Source organism: Aspergillus sclerotioniger, assembly GCF_003184525.1.
Source record: "Aspergillus sclerotioniger CBS 115572 chromosome Unknown BO94scaffold_9, whole genome shotgun sequence".
Classification (NCBI taxonomy): domain Eukaryota; kingdom Fungi; phylum Ascomycota; class Eurotiomycetes; order Eurotiales; family Aspergillaceae; genus Aspergillus; species Aspergillus sclerotioniger.
The window spans coordinates 678,338-700,408 of NW_020290999.1; the positions used below are offsets into that span (position 1 = coordinate 678,338).

Sequence of the window (22,071 nt, forward strand, 5' to 3'; positions counted from 1 at the left end):
TTGAATAATAGATGGCATATTACTAGCTACTTAAGAAGTAAGAACCCTCATTATCTCCGTGAGATTGAAAGATGATGTAAGGGATTCCCTAGATTCTCCCTACGATTAGTATTAGTAAGATTCAACCAACCAACCAACCAAAGAATGAAAGTCCAAGGAAGGATTTTCTGGTTCGTTGGGGGGAAGACCCTGTCCAGCAGCCAGCTACTACTATCTATCTACTTGACTACTTAGGTAGCTAGTAGCTATCTACTTGTTGGTAGCACATGTAAACCAGAACCAGAAGGGAGGGTAGGTAAGGAGAAGCGATGTAACCCCATTACCAAGTTTTGCAAAATTACCTACCTACCCACCACCAACCACTACAGGAGATTATTGTCGGGTGGTGCCGCCTCCACCCAGCCAGGGACTGACTTACTTACCTACTACTAGTAGTTAGTTAGTAGTACCATAGTACTTAGTAAGAAGTAGTAATCGGGATTGCTCGATCCGGGCGGGATTTACGGGGTCTTAATCTTGGGGGGGTTTATTTGGGAGGATTTTCTTGAATGGGTAAGAGTATTGTTTTCGTGTCTGTGTTTATGTCTTGGAGTAATGTTATTTGAGGGGGTGGATGGTGGATTTAATTTAATTTATTGAGTTTGGGCTAATAGCTATAGTACATGGTATATGGTATATGTCTTGGATCTAGGTACATACTTGGATAGTACCTATCTAGTAGGTAGTAGTGGTAGTAGAGTAAATGTTGACGTCACTATTCAATCTCTGTTAGTTTAACCCTCTATGGAATGGAATAATATCGAAGGAGAGTAGAAGCTTCAGCTTGAAAAAAGTGGGGGTGACTTACAACGGCAGTTCGAGACAGTCTCGGCCAGGTGCCGCGCGATTCACCCAAACACTCACCTTCCCACCCTGAACCGGGAACACCCCGTAACCCGCTTCGTCGATGGTGACCGTGACAGCGGCTGGATCGTCGCCGAGTAGATCCGTCCACTCTTCTCGGGCGTGTTTCGGTCCGACGTACATGCGCTTTTGCGCCGGTCCTCCGTTGCTCAGCACGCAGGCGAGGCCGGAGGGGTGGAGAGCGTTGCCGTAGCGGATGAATCCTACATCATTTATGGATTAGGAATTATGTTGAGTGAAAGAAAGAAGGGGCGGCATGAAACTTACCCACGCAGTTGGGCTGGTCAAAGTAGTCTTGTTGTTCGCCGTAGGCATATAGTTTGCGCGCTTGCATCAGGATCGGGAGTTTGCCCGAACACGCCGGCGTCATGGGTTTCTCGCCATGGTTGATGCCGTACAGATCGCCGTAGAAGACACAGGGGTGTCCACCTTGACGCAGAAGGATCAGGGCGTATGCCAGGGGTTTGAAGTAGGGTTCGACTACGTTCTGCAATTGTGGCTGAGCTTGGTTGGTTATGTGTTAGATGGACTGGGGCTTACTTCGAGCATTTGACCGGCTTGCTTGTTGGTGTTAGTATGTGCTGACTGAAGACATGGAGGCACTCACGGTGTCATGATTCGCAACGAATGTCTGCATTGTCAATGTCAGCCTCGGTACATCGCTTGAGGCATCTAGACTTACCAACGCATTATCCGGCTTGCTCTGCACCAACGTCCCCTTGAACACCTGACGAAGGTCGGCTCCTCTGGCCTTGGACATGCGCGAGAACTTCTCCACCAAAGGCACATCCACGGCCGACACTCGATACTCCATCTCCTCGAGGTACTTCATCAGAATCCGTACATCCGACGACCAATACTCACCAATCACGAAGAACTTGCCCTCAGCTGTCTCGCGCATGTGGTCGATAAACTCCTTCTGGAAGCCCGTCGAGAAATGCTTGGCTGCATCCAGTCTCATCCCCTTCAGTGGCAACACAGACCGGAGCCACGTTCCCCATCGCAAGACATCCTCCCGCACCTCAGGGTTCGAGTAGTCCAGGTCTGCAAACATCAGATAGTCGTAGTTCCCATTGTCCTTACCAACATCCTGCGCCCAGTCCTTGTTAGGACCACAGATCTTGTAGATAGCGTTCTCCTTGCTCGTGTCATCCCAATCCACACCACTGAAATGCTGCCAGTGGTATTTCATCGGACTGTACAGGTCACCTCGACCATCGAAATTGAACCCAACCCAGCCATTCACATCGACCGGTTTACCAATCTCGATATCTCGTCCTGTGCAGAGAGACAAACTCAATCAACAATACCTAGGAGAAAGAGGACAAAAACCATACGTATAGGATCTACTTTAACCGCCTCAAACAGCTCCGGATAATCCGCGCCGGCCTTATGATTGAGCACTGCATCCCAGTACAGTCCGATGCCCAGCGCCTGTGCTTCGGCAGCGAGCTCTTCCAGCTCCTGACGCGTACCCCATTTGGTAGTCCGCGAGCCCTTTTGATCAAACTCGCCGAGGTCATACAAGTCATAGATATCATAGCCGTTCCCAGACGGGTTCATGGCTTTACAACCGGGCGGAATCCAGAGATTGTCGACCCCAATGGCCTTTAGCCCCGGCAGGGCGTGCTGGATCCGACGCCAATGGTATTTGTCGTCGGGAACGTGCCATTCAAACGCCTGCATGAGCAGGGTATTGTCGGGCGCGTTCCAGGAAGGTCGCGTCTCGAGGCCATTTGCGGCGTCTGTTGATATATACCATTTCCGTTAGAATCCGGGGGAAGGTGGGGAGCTCGGGGCAAGCTGACCCTCGATTTGCTTCCAATCTACCTGCTGTCCCTTGCTTCGTCGGGAACGCGTGCAGGAGAAAAAGGAGAACATGGTGAATGGTGACGAGTGAAAGCTACCCGGTCAGAGATGTCTGATTGGAGGGCTCGGGGGTCGTGCAGAAGCTTTCAACTGGGAGAGGAGGGGCTGGCAGGGCGACAGTGCCAAGCAGCGATGATGGAATATCAACTCTAAGAATAGGGAAGCCCAGGGTGGATGACAGCAGTTGCAGCTCAGCTCCATCCATCAGCCGGAGCCTCAGGAGGCGTTCGGAAGAAAGAGTGGGCCTCGCCCCCCAAGGCGACCTTTTTTTTTTTTTGTTTTGTTTTAGCCTGGCCTTAGGCTCGGAGCCCTGCCGACTTTCCCTCCGGAGCAGATCATTCTAACGTCGGAGGCAAACAGGCGGCGGGAAAGGCAAAAATCCAGAAAACATTATTAAAAAGGAAAAGAAGTGGAATCTCCTGCACAGTGTACAGTGTACATATGTCTACACAGTAATACTACTACCATGAAATGAGACATCCACTAGTAGTAGTAGTATGTACTATGCTATTGATTTATTTAACTTTCATCATGTTTAAGCACTATATATATATTTGATGCGGGTCCGGCCCCAACCCTACCAAAATAGAGTCAGGCTCAGTTGCCGCAGCGCAACCACCATGGTCACGCAGGCTTGGAAAAAGGAGAAAAGGGTATCGTACAGAGAAGTAAGACGGACAGAGTACGGAAGAATATACAACAGAACAAGCATAATCACGATTATACCTCCCACTAGGGAATTTACAACACTCCCACCACCACGCTGGCCACCACCGACAGGCCCAGAGAGAACAAGGCGCTGTAGGCAATGTTTCCCATCGTCTTGACTCCAAGCGACGCTGCCGCCGCCGCCTTCGTGCTGGCAGCCTTCGTCTTCAGTGTCGCATAGGAGACGTTCGAGACAGGGAAGCCACACAGCCCACTGCCGGGCATGAGCTCCGCCGGGAAGAACACCCTGGGCTCTCCCTTGTCCATCGGGACAACGAGCTCACTCAGTTCATTGACCGTGTAGTTCACGCAGTTGAGAACCTCCGTCGCCACCGTGCCGCCCGTGAAACTCACTGGCATCGACAGGTTGTACGGGCCGCCCTCCGTGCCCTGCGTGGACAACAGCATGATCACCTGCCGGCCATCGACGCCTTTGCGGAAGCCCAGCTCACTGCCCCCCTCGAACACGGTGTACGTTTGCATGTTCACATACTGAGGGTCCAGTCGGGCGGCGTGCTTCCGGATGGCGTTCAGCTTGGAGATCAGCTTGTAGAGCTCGGCGTCCGTCTTGTATTCGGTAAGCCAAATGGCCTCGCGGTTGACGGGCGAGTAGCCGCCATCAAGATGGTGCTCTTGGCCTTGGTAGACGATGGGAACCCCGTCAAACAACAGGGTGAACGTGAGCACATTCTTAGCAAGCTGGGGAAGGGTTAGCGAGGGGTCGGAGGGTCAAGCAAGGGGCGGCTCCTACCGCCATGTCCTTGGTCATGCTGGCAAATCGCGCAACATCGTGGTTTTCCGAGAACGACGCCAGGGCCGTCACATCGCTGCACGCGCTCTTCATCGCCTGAACCTGCGTGGCCAAGGCAGTGGTATTACCCAGAGTAAACGCATTCAGGAGCGCATAATAGATCGGATAGTTCGGAAGACTGCCGATGTAGTTGTTCTGGTACTCGCAGATCGTGGAAACTTCCTGCTGCATCACCTCACCGGTCATGAACGTGTTCACGGCGTCCCCGAAATTCTTCAGAAAGCTGGGGGTCACGTGCTTGGCCGCGTCGATCCGAAGGCCATCGATCGAGTAGGTGGACATGATTTCCTTGGCCCAGTTCTCGAGCATCTCCTGGACTTCGCTATGCTCGGTGTAGAGATCGGGCAGCGCCACAATGTTGTCTCCGGTCTGGCACAGCTGAGCGTTGGTGTAGTTATTCCAGTCCGTGATCTTACAGTAGGGGTGGTAGTACGATGAGCTGTTGAAGGGGGTGAGGGCTGAATAGTCAATATGGGTGGCTGGGTCCGAGCCATTGGTCATGTAGGCCATGTTGTTGAGGACGGTATCCATCATGAGATACATGCCGCGGTCATGCAGGGCCTTGCTCAGATCCAGCAGATCCTGATGCGTTCCAAAGTGCGAGTTCAGCGAGTACAAATCCAAGGGCCAATAGCCGTGGTAGGCCTCACCGTATGACACGCGGCCCTCGAGGTTTTCAATGACGGGGGAGATCATGATGGCATCAAAGCCCATGCCCTGGATGTAATCGAGTTTGTCGATGGTGCCTTTCCACGTACCGCCGCAATACACTCCCTCGGTGGTGTTGCAGGGGGACGTGGTCGATCCATCGGTGCGCGCGAACCGATCGGTCATGGTCTGATAGATGGTGCGCGACTTCCATTGCTCGGTGGTGGCGGCCAGCGACGTGCCCAGCAAGCCAGCCATCACGAGCGTCCTCAGGGACGATATTGAACCCATGGTTACAATGATGCGCACCCGGGTTGAAAAGGAATGAATGTACTTGGGGAATTAGCGACCACCCGAGCGAAGCCTTGGATGCGATAAGCGGAAGATATGTACTACTAGGAAGTAGTGGGTGGATTGCCGGGGGGAGAATCGAATGCCGTCCGCGCAAAAGGAATGATGCGGGTTCGACCAGAGGTGAAGGAATGACAAGAATGGCAAAGGAATGGCGATGGTTAAACCAAAGGAAGGACGGATGGCAAGAAAAAGCCCGAAAGTGAGGACAGGTCAAGTCAGTGAATGGCACATGGGCGAAGAGAAGGGGTAGATAGATAGATAGGAAAGGATGGGCGAAGGGAAGAGAGGGGAAAGAAAGGAGAATGAGTTCTGGGGAACAACAGCAGAACAGCAGAACAGCAGAACAACAGCACGATCGGCTGCCTTCGATGCCGGTGGAGCAAACGAGGCAGTAAGGAGAGCCCTAACTCCGGGTCCCGCGATAGATGCGGCCATCAATCACCCATGTCTTGAATTAACAGCCTTAGTGAGCACTATCTACCTACCGGGCAAATTAAAGTCGGAAGAGCAAGGCTGCTAATTGATGCATGTCTCCTCGGTGCCTCTGTGCCATGTGGAAGCACAATCATTATCATTCTTGTCCTCCCTCGAGGCCACGGTCCGATTTTCCGGAACCCCCCCAGCCAAGGTCGGTCCCGCGCAAATCCCCGTGAACCATCGATCACTTCTCCCCGTACCTGAGGGGAACCATCCCATCACGTTCCTCGATGCATTTTCTCGGCTTAATGTTTGCCAACTTTTGCCCCTCATTGGCTCATTGGTCCCGAGCTCTCTGGCTCCCCCTGCAGATGTCACATCGGCCTTAGCACGACCCGTTGTCGAGGAAAATGGCTCCTCCATGCCATGGTGTCATGCGGCCATAACCCCCCCCAAAGCTGACGCTAAGACTGCCACCAGGAACAAAGAGCGGCAAGAGGAAAGAACCGGGCATTCCGATGGGCCCAATGGGAGAGTGGTGAGACATGTTCCTACCTTAGGGTCTTTCGGCCCTACTACTCAGTACTAGAGAACACTAGGACGTTGGTTAGAATGGGTCTTCCAATAGAAAAACCCGAGACCCTCTCCGGGACCGCAATTGTAAAGAATCCATGGGGGATCCCCTGAACTATTAGTTATTAGATAATAATGTGAGAGTGAGACAGTCAGGTACAGTGGTACTGCTCAGATTTAGGGCGCTGATCGCATGGTCGACCAACAGACCAAGAGGGAACGAGGAGGGCAAAGCTTGGCCTCAGCTTTGCCCGGACTATCTCTCGACTATCTCCTATCTATCGACCAGGAACCAACGGGATGGCGGGCCTTGGCAGAGAGAAAATTGCCTGTTATCGGTGTTGGATCGAGATGATAAGAAGGACTGACTGGTGGCGTCTCCCGGGAGGCACTGGTACTGACTAGTATATGATCATGTTCATCATGACAATAGTAACATTCATATGAACATGCGAGACAGGTCCCCCACTGGATGGTTATTATTATTATTATTATTATAATGATTATGATTAGTTGGTGCCCTGGAATGTGCCCTGGGCCAACATGCAATCATTTAATTTTCTGCTGAGCTAATAATACACACACACACAGCCCGGTGGTCTTGGCAGCGGACTTGGCCTGAAATTGGGAAACACCCGTCCTGCAAGTTTCGGAGGTATCGTACGGGAATAATAATAATACCCCTAAGTGGGGTGGGCGAGCAGAAGTAGGGGACTTTGGACTTTGGAGCAGTCCGCTCATCGTAGAATTTGCCCTGGGTGAAAATCAATTTAATGGTGATAATTGGACGGCGAGGGATGGGAGAGGTAAGACATGCATGGCCCTATTGGCACCCGCTGGGCCTTCTTTTATCCGATCAGACCCTTCAGGGTCTAGTGCCACCGCCAAGGGTCCTAAGAACCCCACCGCCCCCAAATAGGCTGCGATCCCGTAATCCTTTGCTGGCGACCCACTTCCGCCTGGTGTTAACGGGCGCGGATTGGCACAAACGCCCGCCAGCTCTGACACACGACCCAGGCTTGGGCCCCGATGGCCAGCAAGCAGGGTTGGGGCGGCGTGATTGATCCCACCCGGTGGTGAGAAATCCATATGATTGATGAAATGTGAAATGTAAAATGTAAAATGACCATCATCAGAAATGAGAGAGGTGAGACGAGGCAGACTCCTGCAGCTGGGAATTCCGTCGTCACACTCCGGCCGATTTACAAGTAAGTGGCAAGGTTTGCTGCGAGGGGCAAACCCCGACCGACTGAAGTGTGTGAACTGTGAAGCCGACCGGACCCTTCCCGGAGTGCCAAAATAGCCCAGCGTAGACCCGATCGGGTCTGGGCCGGGGTGCAGGGACCCCCACTCGGTCAATGACAGCGTTCTGGAATCGTGGAATTTGCAACTGTGCAACTTGAGTTGGGCTGACCAGGGAATAAATCGCAATCTGCCCCAATGGATCTCCAAACCAACCACCCACCACCTGTCCACTGACCTGCGGCATGCATCAAGGCTGAAGCACCCCCTGCCCTGCGGTGTCAAGTCCCGATGTGTGGTATGACTGCGGTATGGCGTATACGACACTATACATGACGGTTACTATGATCCTTAGTCAGGAAGTAGCCTGGGCCTCGGCCCCCCACTCGGACCAATCGGGAGGGCCCGTCCTTATCAGAATTCACAGAATCTGCATGCGCCGTATCTTCCGGTACAAATGCCAGTAAGACATATCATGCACTAAGGGTCTTGGGAGGGCCAATAAACTTTTCGTTACCGAGATTGGCTACCAGCCACTGGTGGTATCCGGTATCAAGTACCTAGTAACAGAGAAGTCAGTATCATGTATGATGTATTGATCGGGTTTTTAGGTTACAGGCGTGGAAACGGGGAATACGACCCTCCCAAAGAGAGAGGGGCGGTTCCGTATTTCCTGCGGCGTAGCATCCCCCCCTTTCAAGTTTCAATCAATATTTCCAAGTTTTATTCCCTCCTCAACAATACTACTGTACTCCTGATGGAATCATGGAGTTGTCCAGGGACGCAACGGATGCCGACGGGGGATTGGCTGAAAGGGAAAGAAAGGGACCGAACAGGGGAGGGGCGCGGCGGTATCAAGTGGGTGGAAATCAAGACATCCCTCCAGCCCCTAGGTAGGTTGGGCTCCACCCGGTCCGAGAGGAAACTTAACGGTTCCCGGATATACGAGCAGCTCTCCAAGTCGCCATTCATGGTTGGGCAACGCTCGCTCGCTTTTTGCCTTCGCTCATTCGAGCTGTCCGTTTGGCCACCATCATCATCGGATTCTGGGGAGAAAGGGAGACTCAGCCTTCTTAACTTGGATCTCACCAAAAAGGAACCTCCCCCCACAAATCCGGACGGTGGATGAGCCTAGAAGACACCGGTGTGGCTACTAACTTCTTATATCTCATCAAAGGGGGGGATGTATCTCCAGTTATTCCAGTAGTAGTATACCCAGCACGACCGACTACTACCTATCTATTTACTACTCGATACTTACCAAGTATCTACTAAGGACTAAGAGTTTAAGTGAGCTGGCCGGTGGCCCTTCCTCCCTCCTCCCTCCTCCTCCCTCTTCCCTCTAGTCAGCACCGGGTTATTATTAGCAGAGACGTCTCGTCTCTCCTTCCCCCGATTGATCCACTCTATCGCTGCTGTCCTGTCGCATGCTGAGCCTCAGCTGCTTTGCTAGTTGATTTGATTAGCTTTTTCAATTTTGTCCTTTCTTTGTCCCGCTGACTCTCTTCCTCTCTCTCTCTCTCTCTCTCTCTCTCTTTCTCTCTTCCTCGTATCATCTTTCTCACTTTCCCTCTCTCTCCATCCCCTCCCTCCCTCCCTCTCCCTCTCCCCTCATGCGTCCTTCCCTGTTTTTGTCGTTGTGTTTGGCCCTATAGATTTCACTCTCGTTTGAACACGGTTCTGTGCCTCTCGTTATCTGATCTCTACCTATCACTCGTTATCAGTCCATACCTCGGTCGATCCCAACCGAGTGACCGACAACACAACCAACCCTGGTCTGACGGCAAGATTTTAATTTTTTTGTTCTTTATTCTATATTATTATTACTATTATTATTCTTGCCATTGATACGGGGTGTCTTCTTCCTGGTTTGCCGGCCGGTGGTTCTCCAGGGTCGACCCGACCTTCCCACCCAGCATGAAGTGGGCTTTCTCCGGCACGCTGCTCGCCTGGTTCGCAACCACTGCAACGGCCTGGCCCTACGACGAAGCTCTCGTCGACTACAACTTCAATCAGAACCAGGCAGCTACCAACCCCGCCGAATACTCGGGAACATGGCCGAACCACACAGGGGACTACTTCCCCTCCCCGGAAAACTGGCGCTTCCCCGTCTATACTCTCTTCCTCGACCGCTTCGTCAACGGTGACCCGACCAATGACAACATCAACGGAACCTTGTTCGAGCACGATATTTCCTCCAACCAGATGCGCCATGGTGGCGATGTCGCCGGCTTGGTGGATACATTGGACTATTTGCAGGGCATGGGAATCAAGGTCTGTCGGTCTCGTGCGTGCACGCGGCTGGAATCACTGCTGACGATGGATAGGCCCTGTATCTCGCAGGAACGGTATTAATGAACCAGCCGTGGGGTTTCGACGGTTATTCGGCGCTGGATACGACCTTGCTGGACCAACACTATGGTGATCTGCAAACCTGGCGCGATGCCATCACTGAAATCCACAAGCGCGGCATGTATGTCATTCTCGACAACACCATCGCAACGTAAGTCTTGAGCAGCCCCCTCCCCGGCTCCCCCCGCACCTGTGCTAACGGTCCACCGCAGGATGGGTGACTTGATCGGTTTCGAGGGTTATCTGAACACCACCACCCCGTTTTCGGTCAAGGAACATAAGGTGGAATGGAAGACTGACCGCCACTATGTTGATTTCGAAATTGGCAACACGTACAACGACACATGTGACTATCCCACCTTCTGGTTTGAAAACGGCTACCCGGTCCAAGCGTCTGTCACCGAGGAACTCGTTGGGTGCTATGACAGCGACTTCGATCAATATGGTGATATCGAGGCCTTCGGTGTGTTCCCGGATTGGCAACGTCAGTTGGCCAAATTCGCTTCCGTGCAGGATCGTCTGCGCGAATGGAACCCCTCGGTGCGGGAGCGGTTGATTCGTCACTCTTGTATCATCATCCAGTCGCTCGATATTGACGGCTTCCGGTACGATAAGGCCACCCAGGCGACCGTGGACGCTCTCGGAGACATGTCCAGCGCATATCGCGAGTGTGCCCGGGCCGTGGGAAAAGAGAACTTCTTCATCGCCGGCGAAATCACGGGTGGTAACACCTTCGGCTCCATCTATCTGGGTCGGGGCCGGCAGCCTAACCAGTATCCGGACACGGCCGAGGCGGCCATGAAACTCACCAACACCTCGGATGCTCAATATTTCCTGCGCGAGGCCGGACATGAGGCAATTGACGGCGCGGCCTTTCACTACTCCATCTACCGTGCCCTGACCCGTTTCCTGGGCATGGACGGTAATTTGGCTGCTGGTTACGATGTGCCGGTCGACTGGGTGGATGCCTGGAACCTCATGCTGCAGTCGAACGATCTGGTCAATGCCAACACGGGCAAGTTTGACCCCCGCCACATGTATGGGGCTACCAACCAGGATGTGTTCCGTTGGCCTACGGTGGAGAAGGGTGTCGAGAGACAGTTGCTGGGCCAGTATATCACCACGCTCCTGCTCCCCGGTGTACCCCTCCTCCTCTGGGGTGAAGAACAGGCCTTTTACGTCCTCGATGCTACGGCCGCGAATTATATCTACGGCCGACAGGCGATGTCGCCCGCCACGGCATGGAGGGATCATGGCTGCTTTTCGTTGGAATCGTCGCAATACTACAACTGGCCCATCGACGCCGGCCGGAATGGATGCCATGACCCCACGGTTGCCTACGATCACCGCGACCCGTCGCATCCGGTGCGCAACATCATCAAACACATGTATCAAATGCGTGAGCAGTTCCCGGTTCTCAATGATGGCTACTCGATTCAAAAACTCTCCAACATGACGGAAGATGTGTACTACACCGGTTCCAACGGTACTGCGACGGAGACCGGCCTGTGGTCCATCCTCCGCGACGTCAATGCAGATGTGCAGGATCTGGGCTCGGATGCAAAGAACCAGCCGGTCTGGTTGGTCTACCACAACACCAACCGCACGATCGACTATAAGTTTGATTGTTCGGATAATGACACCGCGCTCATTTCTGCATTTCCCACGGGCACCTGGGTCAAGAACTTGTTTCACCCGTATGACGAGCACCAGCTGATCGACAGTCCCGTCAAGCTCGGCCTGAATGGATCCACTGAGTACAATGGCTGTTTGGCCAACATGACCATGGAAGCCTATGAGTTCCGTGCCTACGTGCCCAAGACTCGCTTCGCCAAGGCTGGCCCGATGCTCACCAAATTCACTCCGGGCCATGACTACCCTCTCCGGTCGACGGTGGCCCCCAACGCGGATGAAGACGTGAACATTGAACTCTATTTCTCCGAAGAAATGGAGTGCGAGTCCGTGACCAAGTCCATCACCATCAACTCGTCGACTGAGATCGGGAAGGCCCCCTCCTTGGATTCGAACACGGTTAGCTGCAAGACAATCTCCGCCACCAACACCACGTACACGGGACAGATCCCCAGTGTGTGGATGTGGACGGCGAATCTGACGGGAGTTTACAACGGCGTCCATCGCATCACTGTGAGCAACGTCAGCACCGCCAGTGGGAACGCGTCTACCAATGCCGTCGACCATCTCCTCTTCCGGATTGGTCAGATTGATAACCCCATGATCTTTACCAGCGCCAACTACTCCACCAGTCTGCTTCACGAGGAACCCAACGGCACTCTGTTCATCCAACACCACGCGGCCGGTGCTGACAAATATCGGTATTCGACTAATTGGGGCACCACATTTTCGAACTGGATGCCCTACCAGGGTGGCAATGACACCATCGAGGTGCTCCCATGGTCGGGAACCAAGAAACAAGAGTGGAAGGGAAACCACGTCCGCGTGGAGTACTGGAACCGCTGGACTGGCAGCAGTGATTACGTCCAGGAGGGCGATTCGAATTGGAATGGGAAGGTCCCGCGCCGGTTCCCCCATGTCTTCTTCAACGGACCCTTCAACCAGTACGGATATGACGCCGGCCTCGATAATGTGGTCCGCCAGGACAGCGTGGACGGCATCTGGAAATATCACTTTACCGCTGAATGGCCGGCCCAAGCCCAGCTGAACATCTGGGGCATGAATCCCAACGGAAAGCCCGATCAAAGCTGGGTGCTGGGTGACGCCGATAACGATTCGGTTCTTGACCGCATGCCGCCCTCCTCTCTGTCCGCAACGCTGATCAACATCACGGAGCATCCGCCCTCGCCCTACATCTCTTGGAACGTCTTCATCGATGATGGTACCATGCGATTCCAGCTCTTCCCGGTCGGCCATCAGAACACCCAGATTGCCATGTTTGTCCTTTTCTGGATCGTACCGGTCGTCACGGGCTGTCTCGGCGTGTGGGTGTTCATGAAGTCTTTCTACAAGGTCAAATTCAATCAGGTCGGAGTGAGCGAGAAACACCAGATGATCCCGTTGGCTTTACGTCGCAAGTTTAAGCGATCCCGCAAGGGCGATGAGGAAAACTCCAACCCGCTGATGCGCCTGGCGAACAAGTCCGGCTTCCTGCAGGCTACCACTGCCATCGGCGGTGCTGCGAGCGGCAAGCGACGCATGGTTCTGATCGCCACCATGGAATACGACATTGAGGATTGGGCCATCAAGATCAAAATTGGTGGTCTTGGTGTCATGGCGCAACTCATGGGTAAGACTTTGGGTCATCAAGACCTGATCTGGGTCGTCCCCTGCGTTGGAGGCATCGATTACCCCGTGGACAAACCGGCCGAGCCCATGAATGTGACCATTCTAGGAAACTCTTATGAGGTTCAGGTTCAGTACCATATCTTGGGCAACATCACCTACGTCCTGCTCGATGCGCCCGTGTTCCGTCAGCAGTCCAAGTCGGAACCCTACCCCGCTCGCATGGATGACCTCAACAGTGCCATTTACTATTCCGCCTGGAATCAGTGTATTGCGGAAGCATGCAAGCGATTCCCCATCGACCTCTACCATATCAACGATTATCACGGTTCCCTGGCCCCATTGTATCTCCTTCCCGACACCGTCCCGGCTTGTCTTTCCCTGCATAACGCCGAATTCCAAGGTCTCTGGCCGATGCGTACGCAAAAGGAAAAGGAGGAAGTTTGCTCCGTATTCAATCTGGATATCGAACACGTTCGGCATTATGTGCAGTTCGGAGAGGTTTTCAACCTGCTCCACGCGGGTGCAAGTTACCTTCGGGTTCACCAGCAAGGTTTCGGTGCTGTGGGTGTGTCTAAGAAGTACGGCAAGCGGTCCTACGCGCGTTACCCCATTTTCTGGGGTCTCCGCAAGGTCGGTAACCTGCCCAACCCGGATCCCTCGGATGTGGGTGAATGGAGTAAGGAACAGGCCGCCGCCATGAGTAACGATGTGAATGTGGATCAGGATTACGAAGCGGGCCGTGGGGAGCTCAAGCGGCAGGCCCAGGAATGGGCCGGCCTCGAACAGAATCCCGACGCCGACCTACTGGTCTTTGTTGGTCGTTGGTCGATGCAGAAGGGTGTGGATCTGATTGCCGATGTCATGCCTGCGGTCCTCGAATCGCGCCCCAATGTCCAGGTCATTTGCGTTGGTCCCGTCATCGATCTCTACGGTAAATTCGCGGCTCTCAAGCTGGACCACATGATGAAGGTCTATCCTGGACGGGTGTTTTCCAGGCCTGAGTTCACGGCACTGCCTCCCTACATCTTCTCCGGCGCGGAATTCGCACTGATCCCCTCTCGTGACGAGCCCTTTGGTTTGGTTGCTGTCGAGTTCGGTCGTAAAGGAGCCCTGGGTATCGGTGCCCGGGTCGGTGGTCTAGGTCAGATGCCCGGTTGGTGGTACAATGTCGAATCCACCGCCACCTCCCATCTGCTCGTCCAGTTCAAGCTGGCGATTGATGCGGCGCTGAGTTCGAAAACGGAAACCCGCGCCATGATGCGAGCCCGGTCGGCCAAGCAACGTTTCCCCGTCGCTCAGTGGGTCGAAGATTTGGAAATCTTGCAAACCACGGCCATCCAGGTGCACAACAAGGAATTGGTCAAGTCTCACGGTCGCCCCTTCACCCCGTCGGGAACCACGACGCCCGGTGGCATCATGAGCCAGCCCGCAAGCCCGCTGATGCCGCCCGGAATCCAGACTCCGATGGCGCATTCTCGAGACAGCAGCTATTCGAACCTGAACCGCTTGAGTGAATACGTTGCCGACCCCAAGACCAACTACAGCCGAGACGTCAGCCCCAGTGGCACGGAAAAGCCCAAGTCGGGCCTGCACCGGCAACTGTCCCTTGGTGTTCGCTCGGGTCCCGGTCATCAAGACCGCCGTGGCCGTCGTGGCCGGCAACGCGACAGCATCCCGGAACACGAGGACGCCGCCGTGATGACCGATGTTGAAGAAGATCGGGACGATGACATCCCCGAGCATCCCGACGATGAGTATACTCTGACCGCCGCTCAGGTCGAGGAAGGCCGCCGCCTGCAGGCTGTTCAGCAAAATGAGCTGGGAATGCCGACGAGTCCTCCCGGTGCCAACCGGTATAGTCAAGACTCGATGCATCCCCGATTCAACCAGCCCCCCGTCAGCCCGGGTCCCGTTCCCACGCCCTCCCAGAGTCTTCTTCCTCCTCCCCGGCTGCTCGAGGCGGGCAACCGTCTCAGTAGCGCCTCGGTCCTCTCCCTGGATTCCGTGGTTGGTACAAAGACGGACTTCAAGCTGCAGAAGGTGGACCCCTTCTTTACCGATTCGACCGGCGAGTACTACAAGGCTTTCGACAAGAGGCTGGTGGGCCTGAACGGAGCGAATTCCGAGTCGCAGCTGTGCATTGAAGAATACCTGATCAAGAGTGAAAAGGAATGGTTCGACAAGTTCCGTGATGCGAGACTCGGTCGCCTCAAGTCCCCGGCCTCGTCCATCTTCCGTGACAAGCATGGCGCATCCCCCGTTGGCTCGTACTACGATGACGCCGGCTCCCACGTGAGTGGGGACGATAATAGTGAGTCCCGCGACACGGAAGACGACGAGTTCCTCCTGGGTAAGGATTATGTTCCCCCAACGGGCCTGAAGAAATGGATGCAACTTCGTGTCGGCGACTGGCCGGTCTACTCGTTGTTCCTCGCCCTGGGCCAGATCATTGCTGCCAACTCGTACCAAATCACCTTGCTGACGGGCGAGGTTGGTGAGACCGCCGAGAAACTGTATGGAATTGCCACCACCTACCTCATCACGTCCATCCTCTGGTGGCTGGTGTTCCGGTACTGCAAATCGGTGGTGTGCCTCTCGGCTCCCTGGTTCCTCTATGCCATCGCTTTTATCCTCATCGGTTCTGCCCATTGGGATAGCAACTCGTTCAATCGGGGCTGGATCCAGAACGTTGGCAGTGGCTTCTACGCTGCTGCTTCGTCCAGCGGGTCCATCTTCTTCGCCTTGAACTTCGGTGACGAGGGCGGTGCCCCGGTGGAAACCTGGATCTTCCGGGCCTGCCTCATTCAGGGCATCCAATCGGCTTATATCATTGCGCTGTGGTACTGGGGTTCGACGCTGACCAAAGCGTCCAGCGAGGGCCTGTTGACCTCGACGAACAACATCGCCAACTCCTGGAAGATGACGTGAGTAACCCGATAGCGCTTCGTCGTCTGATTTTACTGAGACTCCTCTAGTGCCATCTGTTACCCGATTGCTGTCTTCCTTTGTGCCGTCGGATTGCTCTTGCTCTTTGGACTTCCCAACTATTACCGTCAAACCCCTGGCAAGGTTGCGTCCTTTTACAAGTCCGTGTTCCGCCGCAAGATCGTCCTGTGGAACTTTGTGGCCGTCATCCTTCAGAATTTCTTCCTCAGCGCGCCGTACGGCCGCAACTGGAGCTGTAAGTTTTCACTCTGCCGGGTTCTGGCATCTACGCCCCAGCATATCAGACCGAACTAACCGTTGTCCGTTTATCCAGTCCTTTGGACTTCCAACCACGCCAAGGACTGGCAGATTGTCATCCTTTGCATTGTCTTCTACGGATTCGTGTGGGCCGGTTTCTTGTTCATCGTCAGCCGCTATTTCAAGGCCCACAGTTGGTTCCTCCCTGTATTTGCATGCGGTCTCGGGGCACCTCGCTGGGCGCAGATCTGGTGGGGTGTCTCCGGCATCGGCTATTTCCTTCCCTGGGTCTCTGGAGGCTATGTCGGCGGTGCCCTGGCATCGCGTAGTCTCTGGCTTTGGCTGGGTGTGTTGGATTCGATTCAGGGTCTCGGATTCGGTATCATCCTGCTGCAGACCCTCACTCGAATGCACATGCTCTTCACCCTGATCTGTTCTCAGGTGCTTGGTTCCATCGCCACCATTTGCGCCCGTGCCTTTGCCCCCAACAACATTGGGCCTGGGCCGGTGTCCCCGGACCCTACCTTTGGCGGGAGTTCCGTCGCAAATGGATGGTTCTGGGCCGCCCTGATCTGTCAGCTGCTGGTGTGGTAAGTGACTCTTCCTCCTTGATGTCTTGTGGAATCGTGTCTAACGTCTGTTTAGTGCTGGCTTCATCCTCTTCTTCCGGAAAGAGCAGCTTTCCAAACCCTGAACGCATTTACGATGCGGTGTTATGACACCGCTGTGCATGAACATTTACTTCCTCTCTGGATATAATCACTGTCTGTCATAATGTAATCCTATGTATATATATTAGCGTCATCTGAATGAATGACTTGGATCATCACACTGATATCGTACGTGCTGTTGTTGGCGATTAAATTGGAACCTTATGCGAATCGGTTGGTAGATTGGGGATCAACCACTGATAGGTTGATCTGGTAGAACACATGTGCTTTTGACCGAAGGGTTAGTTGGTGTCAGATATCAGCTGGGCTGTCGGTCATTTTCGTAGTCGTAGCATCGCGCATGGGAAAGTAGGCGAGCATACTATGGCGGCTAAGGAAGAGATACTCGGTGACGCGTGAGACCTGTCACGTGCTTCCCTGCCGGAGGCGATAAGTGGCGCCGATCATCCCCGGCCGATAACACTAGTCTCTACTGCCTACTGCGTAGATCTCCAGGTGCTGAGCACGCCTCTGGGCTCTTCGGTCTTTTGCTTACGCCTCTCATGTCACTACAAGTATGGCGACAGACCGACAGTCCACCCCACCGCCCCAGACCGGGGCCAGCGCCCCTCGTGCTCCCCTGACCCCGGAGCAGTTGCGGAGAATTGTACGTCCAAAGAATGGCCTGAGATGTCCCAGTCTGGCACTAACCTTGGATCTATCTGCTCTAGGAACTCAACCGCATGAAGGCCAAAGCCATCCGAGAGCAACGTATAGCAGAACAAGCCCGGGCTGCAGGAAGCATTGGGAATGGACCATCTCAATCTACCACAGGCGTCAAACGAACCTACTCCTCCATGACTGCCTCCGACACCCCCACGACCGTTCGCGATGCGACCGCTACATCAACAGCCACTCGCCCGCTCGATTCCATCCGACCGGCGCGCAATTTTACGAAATTCGTCGAGTACGACTTCTCCAAAATCACCGATACGAAGGGAGGGTTCCTGACGGAGGAAGACGATCGGAATAACAAGGCCCTGCATGTGAGGGATGGCAAAGAGCAGAAACCACCCCATATGACACAGAAGGAATGGGAACGACAGCAGCTCTTGAAGACACTTCATCGGGACCGTACGGGGCCGTTTGAACCCGGGCTTAGTGTGTTGGATGATCGAGCCCAGCAGAAGAAGTGTCGTGAGTGTGGTACCCTTGAGATTGATTGGAAGTGGGAGGAGTCGCTCCGGTGTTGTATATGTCATGCGTGCAAGGATAAGTTTCCCGAGAAATATAGTCTTCTTACGAAGACCGAGGCGAGGGAGGATTATCTTTTGACTAATCGTGAGTTTTGACTTGACTTGGGTGGGATATTTGCCACTGAGATTGAGCATTGCTGACACGCGCGCAGCCGAACTTCAGGATGAGGAACTCCTCCCGCATCTAGAACGTCCGAACCCGCATAAATCGACCTGGAATAATATGATGTTGTATCTGCGGTATCAGGTGGAGGAATATGCCTTTTCCGAGAAGAAATGGGGGTCGGCTGAGGCGTTGGATGCCGAGTTTGAGCGACGCGAGATTGAGAAGAAGCGTCGTCGGGAGGCCAAGTTCAAAGGTAAACTAGAGGATCTGAAGAAACGTACAAGGGTTGATGCGTACCGGCGGAATCGCCAAGGACCTGCTGGAGGGAATTTCGGGGATGATCTGGGGGTTGGTGGTGGTGGTGGTGGGAGGCATGTACATCAGTGGGGGAGATCGATTGAAGACCCGAAGACGGGGATCGGGGTGAAGAAGTGCGTGGATTGCGGGATGGAAGTGGAGGAATTGGAGTTTTAGGCATTACACCTATTTCTTGTTGTTTGTTGACCTTCATTTCGTAGCTGATGTGCCAACTCCATACTAGTAGTATGCAGAGTTCGATAGCCGCCCAAGGCACATATAGATAGACAGATGAAGACGGTTCGCCGCCAAGGTAAGAAAGCGGGTACGGTACGCAAAGCCGCGAATGCCTGAGCCTGAGCCTGAGCCTGAGCCTGATCCTCTAAGCCTGAGGCACGGGGCGCAGACCCAGCATTTCACCTGTTTCAGTCTTCCCATCTACCTACCTACCTACCTACCTACACTGCCCAGCACCACAGAAACTAGTATTATCTACCTCTCGATTACCTGCGCAGCTAAACACGATTCTCATATTTCTCGCATACTTCCAAACCCAAAAATAAAATAAAATAAAATAAATAATCCCCCCAACCAGGAAAGATCTCAAAGAATGAAAGTAAGAAAGAAAGGAAAGTCCTCTCCGACCGAAACAATCCCGCTTCGGCCGGGACTATACCGCATCCAGCCCACCCGGGATCCACACTGATTTCCCAGCACGGCAGGAACTGAGAGGTGGTGGTTGCGGAGACCCCCCTCTCTCTCCCTCTCCCCCCAGAGAAAGACCGTCATGGTTCATTCATACTCTCTCTTCTCCTCTTTACTCTTACTCTCTTTCTCTCTCCCCCCGCTTGTTCTCGGTCCCTCTGTTTTTCTGTCTTGTTCTTGTTTTTTGAGCATACTTCGGAGGGTTTACTTCGTTCGGTTTGATTATGGATCAATGTGGGATCATGGGTAGCATTACTGATTGTTCTTGGAGGGTTGAGGTTAAGAGGATGCTGCTCATTAAGCCAGTTCGTTACTGAAAAGATAAGGGTTGGCAGACAGGACCGAAGCACAAAACACATCAACATTCGCTGTTCGCTGAAATCGGAAACTAAACGACAACAAAAACCACACACACAGAGACACACACAACTACCCCCTAGGTGTCGGTCTTGAACGAGGTGAGACGTGCCTTGATGGCCTCCTCCGACTCGTTGGTGTCCAACTCCCGAAGCACACCGCTCGCAACGTCATAAATCAACCCGTGGATCTGAAGCCCCCGCTCATGTATCGCCTCCAACACCACATTCTTCTCCTTCAACAGCTTGACGCCCTCTAGGACGTTCAACTCCACCAGCTTAAGGTTGGCCGCCTCGGGCGACAGCGAATTCAGCAGAGCCAGGTTTTGCGACCGGATCTGACGCAGAGGTAGCAGCCAGGGATCCAAGATACCCAGCTGCTTGTTGCCCAAAGCGGCGGCAACGCCTCCGCAGCTGGTATGGCCCGAGAGGACTACGTGCTTGACGCGCAGGTGGCGGACGGCATACTCGATGACAGCAGAGGAGCTGAGATCGCCCGCGTGGATGATGTTGGCGATGTTGCGGTGGACGAACACGTCACCCGGCTTGAGGCCAAGAAGAGTGGTCTCGGGGCATCGCGAGTCGGAGCAGCCAATCCAGAGGATCTCAGGATGCTGACCGTTCGCGAGCGTCGGGAACAGGGAAGGATCCTCCTTGGCAATCTGCGCTGCCCAGTCCTTGTTCTGATGCAGAGCAGAGGTAAATCGGTCTGAAGAGTGAGAGGCAAGATTAGCACATGCCGTTGGCCTGGTGGTCGAAAAGCGGGCGGTTTGTCGAGATGGGCTTGTCCCTGGGTGGTCAGGGGAGAGACGGATGGAAGGAAGAGGAGCGCTGGCCCGAAGACCGTGCTGCATCCCCGACTTGGGGTACAAATTCCGCAGTCGCAGGAAAAGCCTTGTGGAGTCCATGGTGGTGTGAAGGGGTGGTGGGAAAGGAAAACAGGAGAGGGGAAAAGTTTGCCCAGGTGGAAGAACGGAAAATGCAACCACGCGGAAGATGAGTCAATGTGCCCCTGACACAAAGGGAACCGGAAATCACGGGCTGAGGTGCAACAATCACGATCCGTCTCCCAGTGCAAAGCCAGTGAAGACTTGAGAGAAGATATCGCAGGGAATACAGGGCAGTGAGGCAGTGAGGCAGTGAGGCAGAGATGGGATGTGGTTCACGATGGCAGAGGGTTGAGGGTGGAAAGGTAAAATCTGTGGGCCGCCGCCGCTTTGCGATTCTATCCAGGAACGCCAAGAAGGGTGCGGCCGTTGAGGAAGTGCTCACGTACCTATGCTAGTGACGGTCGCCATGATCACTGATACTGAGGGTATTCGGGGATGGGATTGTTCGAACTGGCTGTGGGATCTGGGGATTCTATCTCTGTCCTATGTGCTGACGAGGGCTCTGTGTCTCCCTTTCTTTCCCCCCGCCGGCAAACCTGGGGGAATTTGTTGTCGGCAATCCCACCCCGGCCCTGCAAACAGTACAAACACCCCCCCCACGTGATGGATTCACCGGAGACCCTGAAGGTGCTGTCGGTCATGATTCTACATTGCATCCGCCCCTAGATAGGCAATTCGGTATCCAAGACTGTCGTAGATGCTAGATGTTACCTAGAGAGGTCGCCTGATCAGGATGGGGATGCATCCGGTAAGCCGTGTGCAGGATGACAGGGGGCCCGTTCACCCGGTGGCCCAGCCCCCCCTTGTTGAGAGTTGAGACGCTCGGCAACCACCGCTGTCACGTGCCCCACGCGTTTGCCTCTTTTTGCCATGCACGCCCCAACCATTCTTCAGGCCCGTAGGATCCAGTTTGCCCTCCGACGCAGCTCCTTGGGAGCGTCAGAGAATGTGACTTGGACGTTGTCCCTCGTGTTGCCTGGTACGCAGCACCGCTCGTTCCGCATGGCGAAAACTTTGCCCGGTGGCAATGCCATAGCCAATGGGGTTATTTACAATGACTGTACAGACTACTAACCGAGTAGTAGTACTACACTACGGTGTACCGGGTCCGAGGAGATCCAGGTGGTCTTGTTCCTTAGAATCAAGTAAGTTTACTGCTAGGGATTTCATAATATGCAGACCTACGGAGCCCTTGGTACTCCGAACTTATCAGCCTATCTAAGGGGCATTATTCATCATTCCAGAGTATCTAGAACAAGCAGTACTAGGAGGCCAATCAGGGAGGCGAGGGGCCGGTCAGGTGACGCGACCGGCGAGGGACCGGCGGACCAGTCAGCGAATCCTCGTCACCGCGTTGATAAGACGCATCTCCACCATCGCGAGCTAGCATCGCCTATCAAGATCTCCAGTCTTTACTGTCCCTCACTCCCTTGTCTTCATGCCGCCCCTCCTCTTGGGAATGTTGCCCTCCCGGTTTTTCTTCAGTCGCT

General features: G+C 54.1%; 5 protein-coding genes across 5 annotated transcripts; 2 read left to right on the forward strand and 3 right to left on the reverse strand.

Moving 5' to 3' along the window:
* Positions 1-615: 615 nt before the first annotated feature.
* On the reverse strand, positions 616-2,988 carry BO94DRAFT_489270 (alpha-amylase). The gene is made up of 8 exons (XM_025609085.1): positions 2,712-2,988; positions 2,241-2,648; positions 1,586-2,181; positions 1,511-1,534; positions 1,444-1,464; positions 1,171-1,390; positions 848-1,106; positions 616-754 (listed from the first exon to the last, which is right to left on the reverse strand). Exons 1-8 carry the CDS (start codon positions 2,782-2,784, stop codon positions 715-717), a joined length of 1,641 nt encoding a protein of 546 aa, XP_025469237.1. The 5' UTR covers positions 2,785-2,988; the 3' UTR covers positions 616-714.
* Positions 2,989-3,370: 382 nt separating this feature from the next.
* Positions 3,371-5,523, reverse strand: BO94DRAFT_395778 (alpha-amylase). Its single transcript, XM_025607357.1, has 2 exons — positions 4,232-5,523; positions 3,371-4,179 (listed from the first exon to the last, which is right to left on the reverse strand). Exons 1-2 carry the CDS (start codon positions 5,228-5,230, stop codon positions 3,514-3,516), a joined length of 1,665 nt encoding a protein of 554 aa, XP_025469238.1. The 5' UTR covers positions 5,231-5,523; the 3' UTR covers positions 3,371-3,513.
* Positions 5,524-9,763: 4,240 nt separating this feature from the next.
* BO94DRAFT_489278 (alpha-1,3-glucan synthase) lies at positions 9,764-16,529 on the forward strand. The gene is made up of 2 exons (XM_025609086.1): positions 9,764-10,028; positions 10,090-16,529. The coding sequence occupies exons 1-2, from the start codon at positions 9,880-9,882 to the stop codon at positions 16,064-16,066; spliced, it is 6,126 nt and encodes a 2,041-aa protein (XP_025469239.1). The 5' UTR covers positions 9,764-9,879; the 3' UTR covers positions 16,067-16,529.
* Positions 16,530-17,548: 1,019 nt separating this feature from the next.
* Positions 17,549-18,807, forward strand: rad14 (DNA repair protein RAD14; the record flags this gene model as incomplete). Its single annotated transcript, XM_025615604.1, has 3 exons — positions 17,549-17,638; positions 17,703-18,312; positions 18,380-18,807. The coding sequence occupies 3 exons, from the start codon at positions 17,549-17,551 to the stop codon at positions 18,805-18,807; spliced, it is 1,128 nt and encodes a 375-aa protein (XP_025469240.1).
* Positions 18,808-19,595: 788 nt separating this feature from the next.
* On the reverse strand, positions 19,596-20,795 carry BO94DRAFT_395878 (carbonic anhydrase). The gene has a single exon (XM_025607358.1). It carries the CDS (start codon positions 20,597-20,599, stop codon positions 19,772-19,774), a length of 828 nt encoding a protein of 275 aa, XP_025469241.1. The 5' UTR covers positions 20,600-20,795; the 3' UTR covers positions 19,596-19,771.
* Positions 20,796-22,071: the final 1,276 nt, after the last annotated feature.

Excerpts from the sequence above, each read along its gene's own strand:
- BO94DRAFT_489278 (XM_025609086.1), top strand. The coding sequence starts at position 9,880 with ATGAACCAGCCGTGGGGTTTCGACGGTTATTCGGCGCTGGATACGACC. Across the intron at positions 10,029-10,089 it reads CTCGACAACACCATCGCAAC|GATGGGTGACTTGATCGGTT; the intron begins GTAAGTCTTGAG and ends GGTCCACCGCAG.
- BO94DRAFT_395778 (XM_025607357.1), bottom strand. The coding sequence starts at position 5,230 with ATGGGTTCAATATCGTCCCTGAGGACGCTCGTGATGGCTGGCTTGCTG. Across the intron at positions 4,180-4,231 it reads GCATGACCAAGGACATGGCG|CTTGCTAAGAATGTGCTCAC; the intron begins GTAGGAGCCGCC and ends ACCCTTCCCCAG.
- BO94DRAFT_395878 (XM_025607358.1), bottom strand. The coding sequence starts at position 20,599 with ATGGACTCCACAAGGCTTTTCCTGCGACTGCGGAATTTGTACCCCAAG.
- BO94DRAFT_489270 (XM_025609085.1), bottom strand. The coding sequence starts at position 2,784 with ATGTTCTCCTTTTTCTCCTGCACGCGTTCCCGACGAAGCAAGGGACAG. Across the intron at positions 2,182-2,240 it reads GGTTAAAGTAGATCCTATAC|GACGAGATATCGAGATTGGT; the intron begins GTATGGTTTTTG and ends CTCTCTGCACAG. Across the intron at positions 1,535-1,585 it reads GCAAGCCGGATAATGCGTTG|ACATTCGTTGCGAATCATGA; the intron begins GTAAGTCTAGAT and ends TTGACAATGCAG.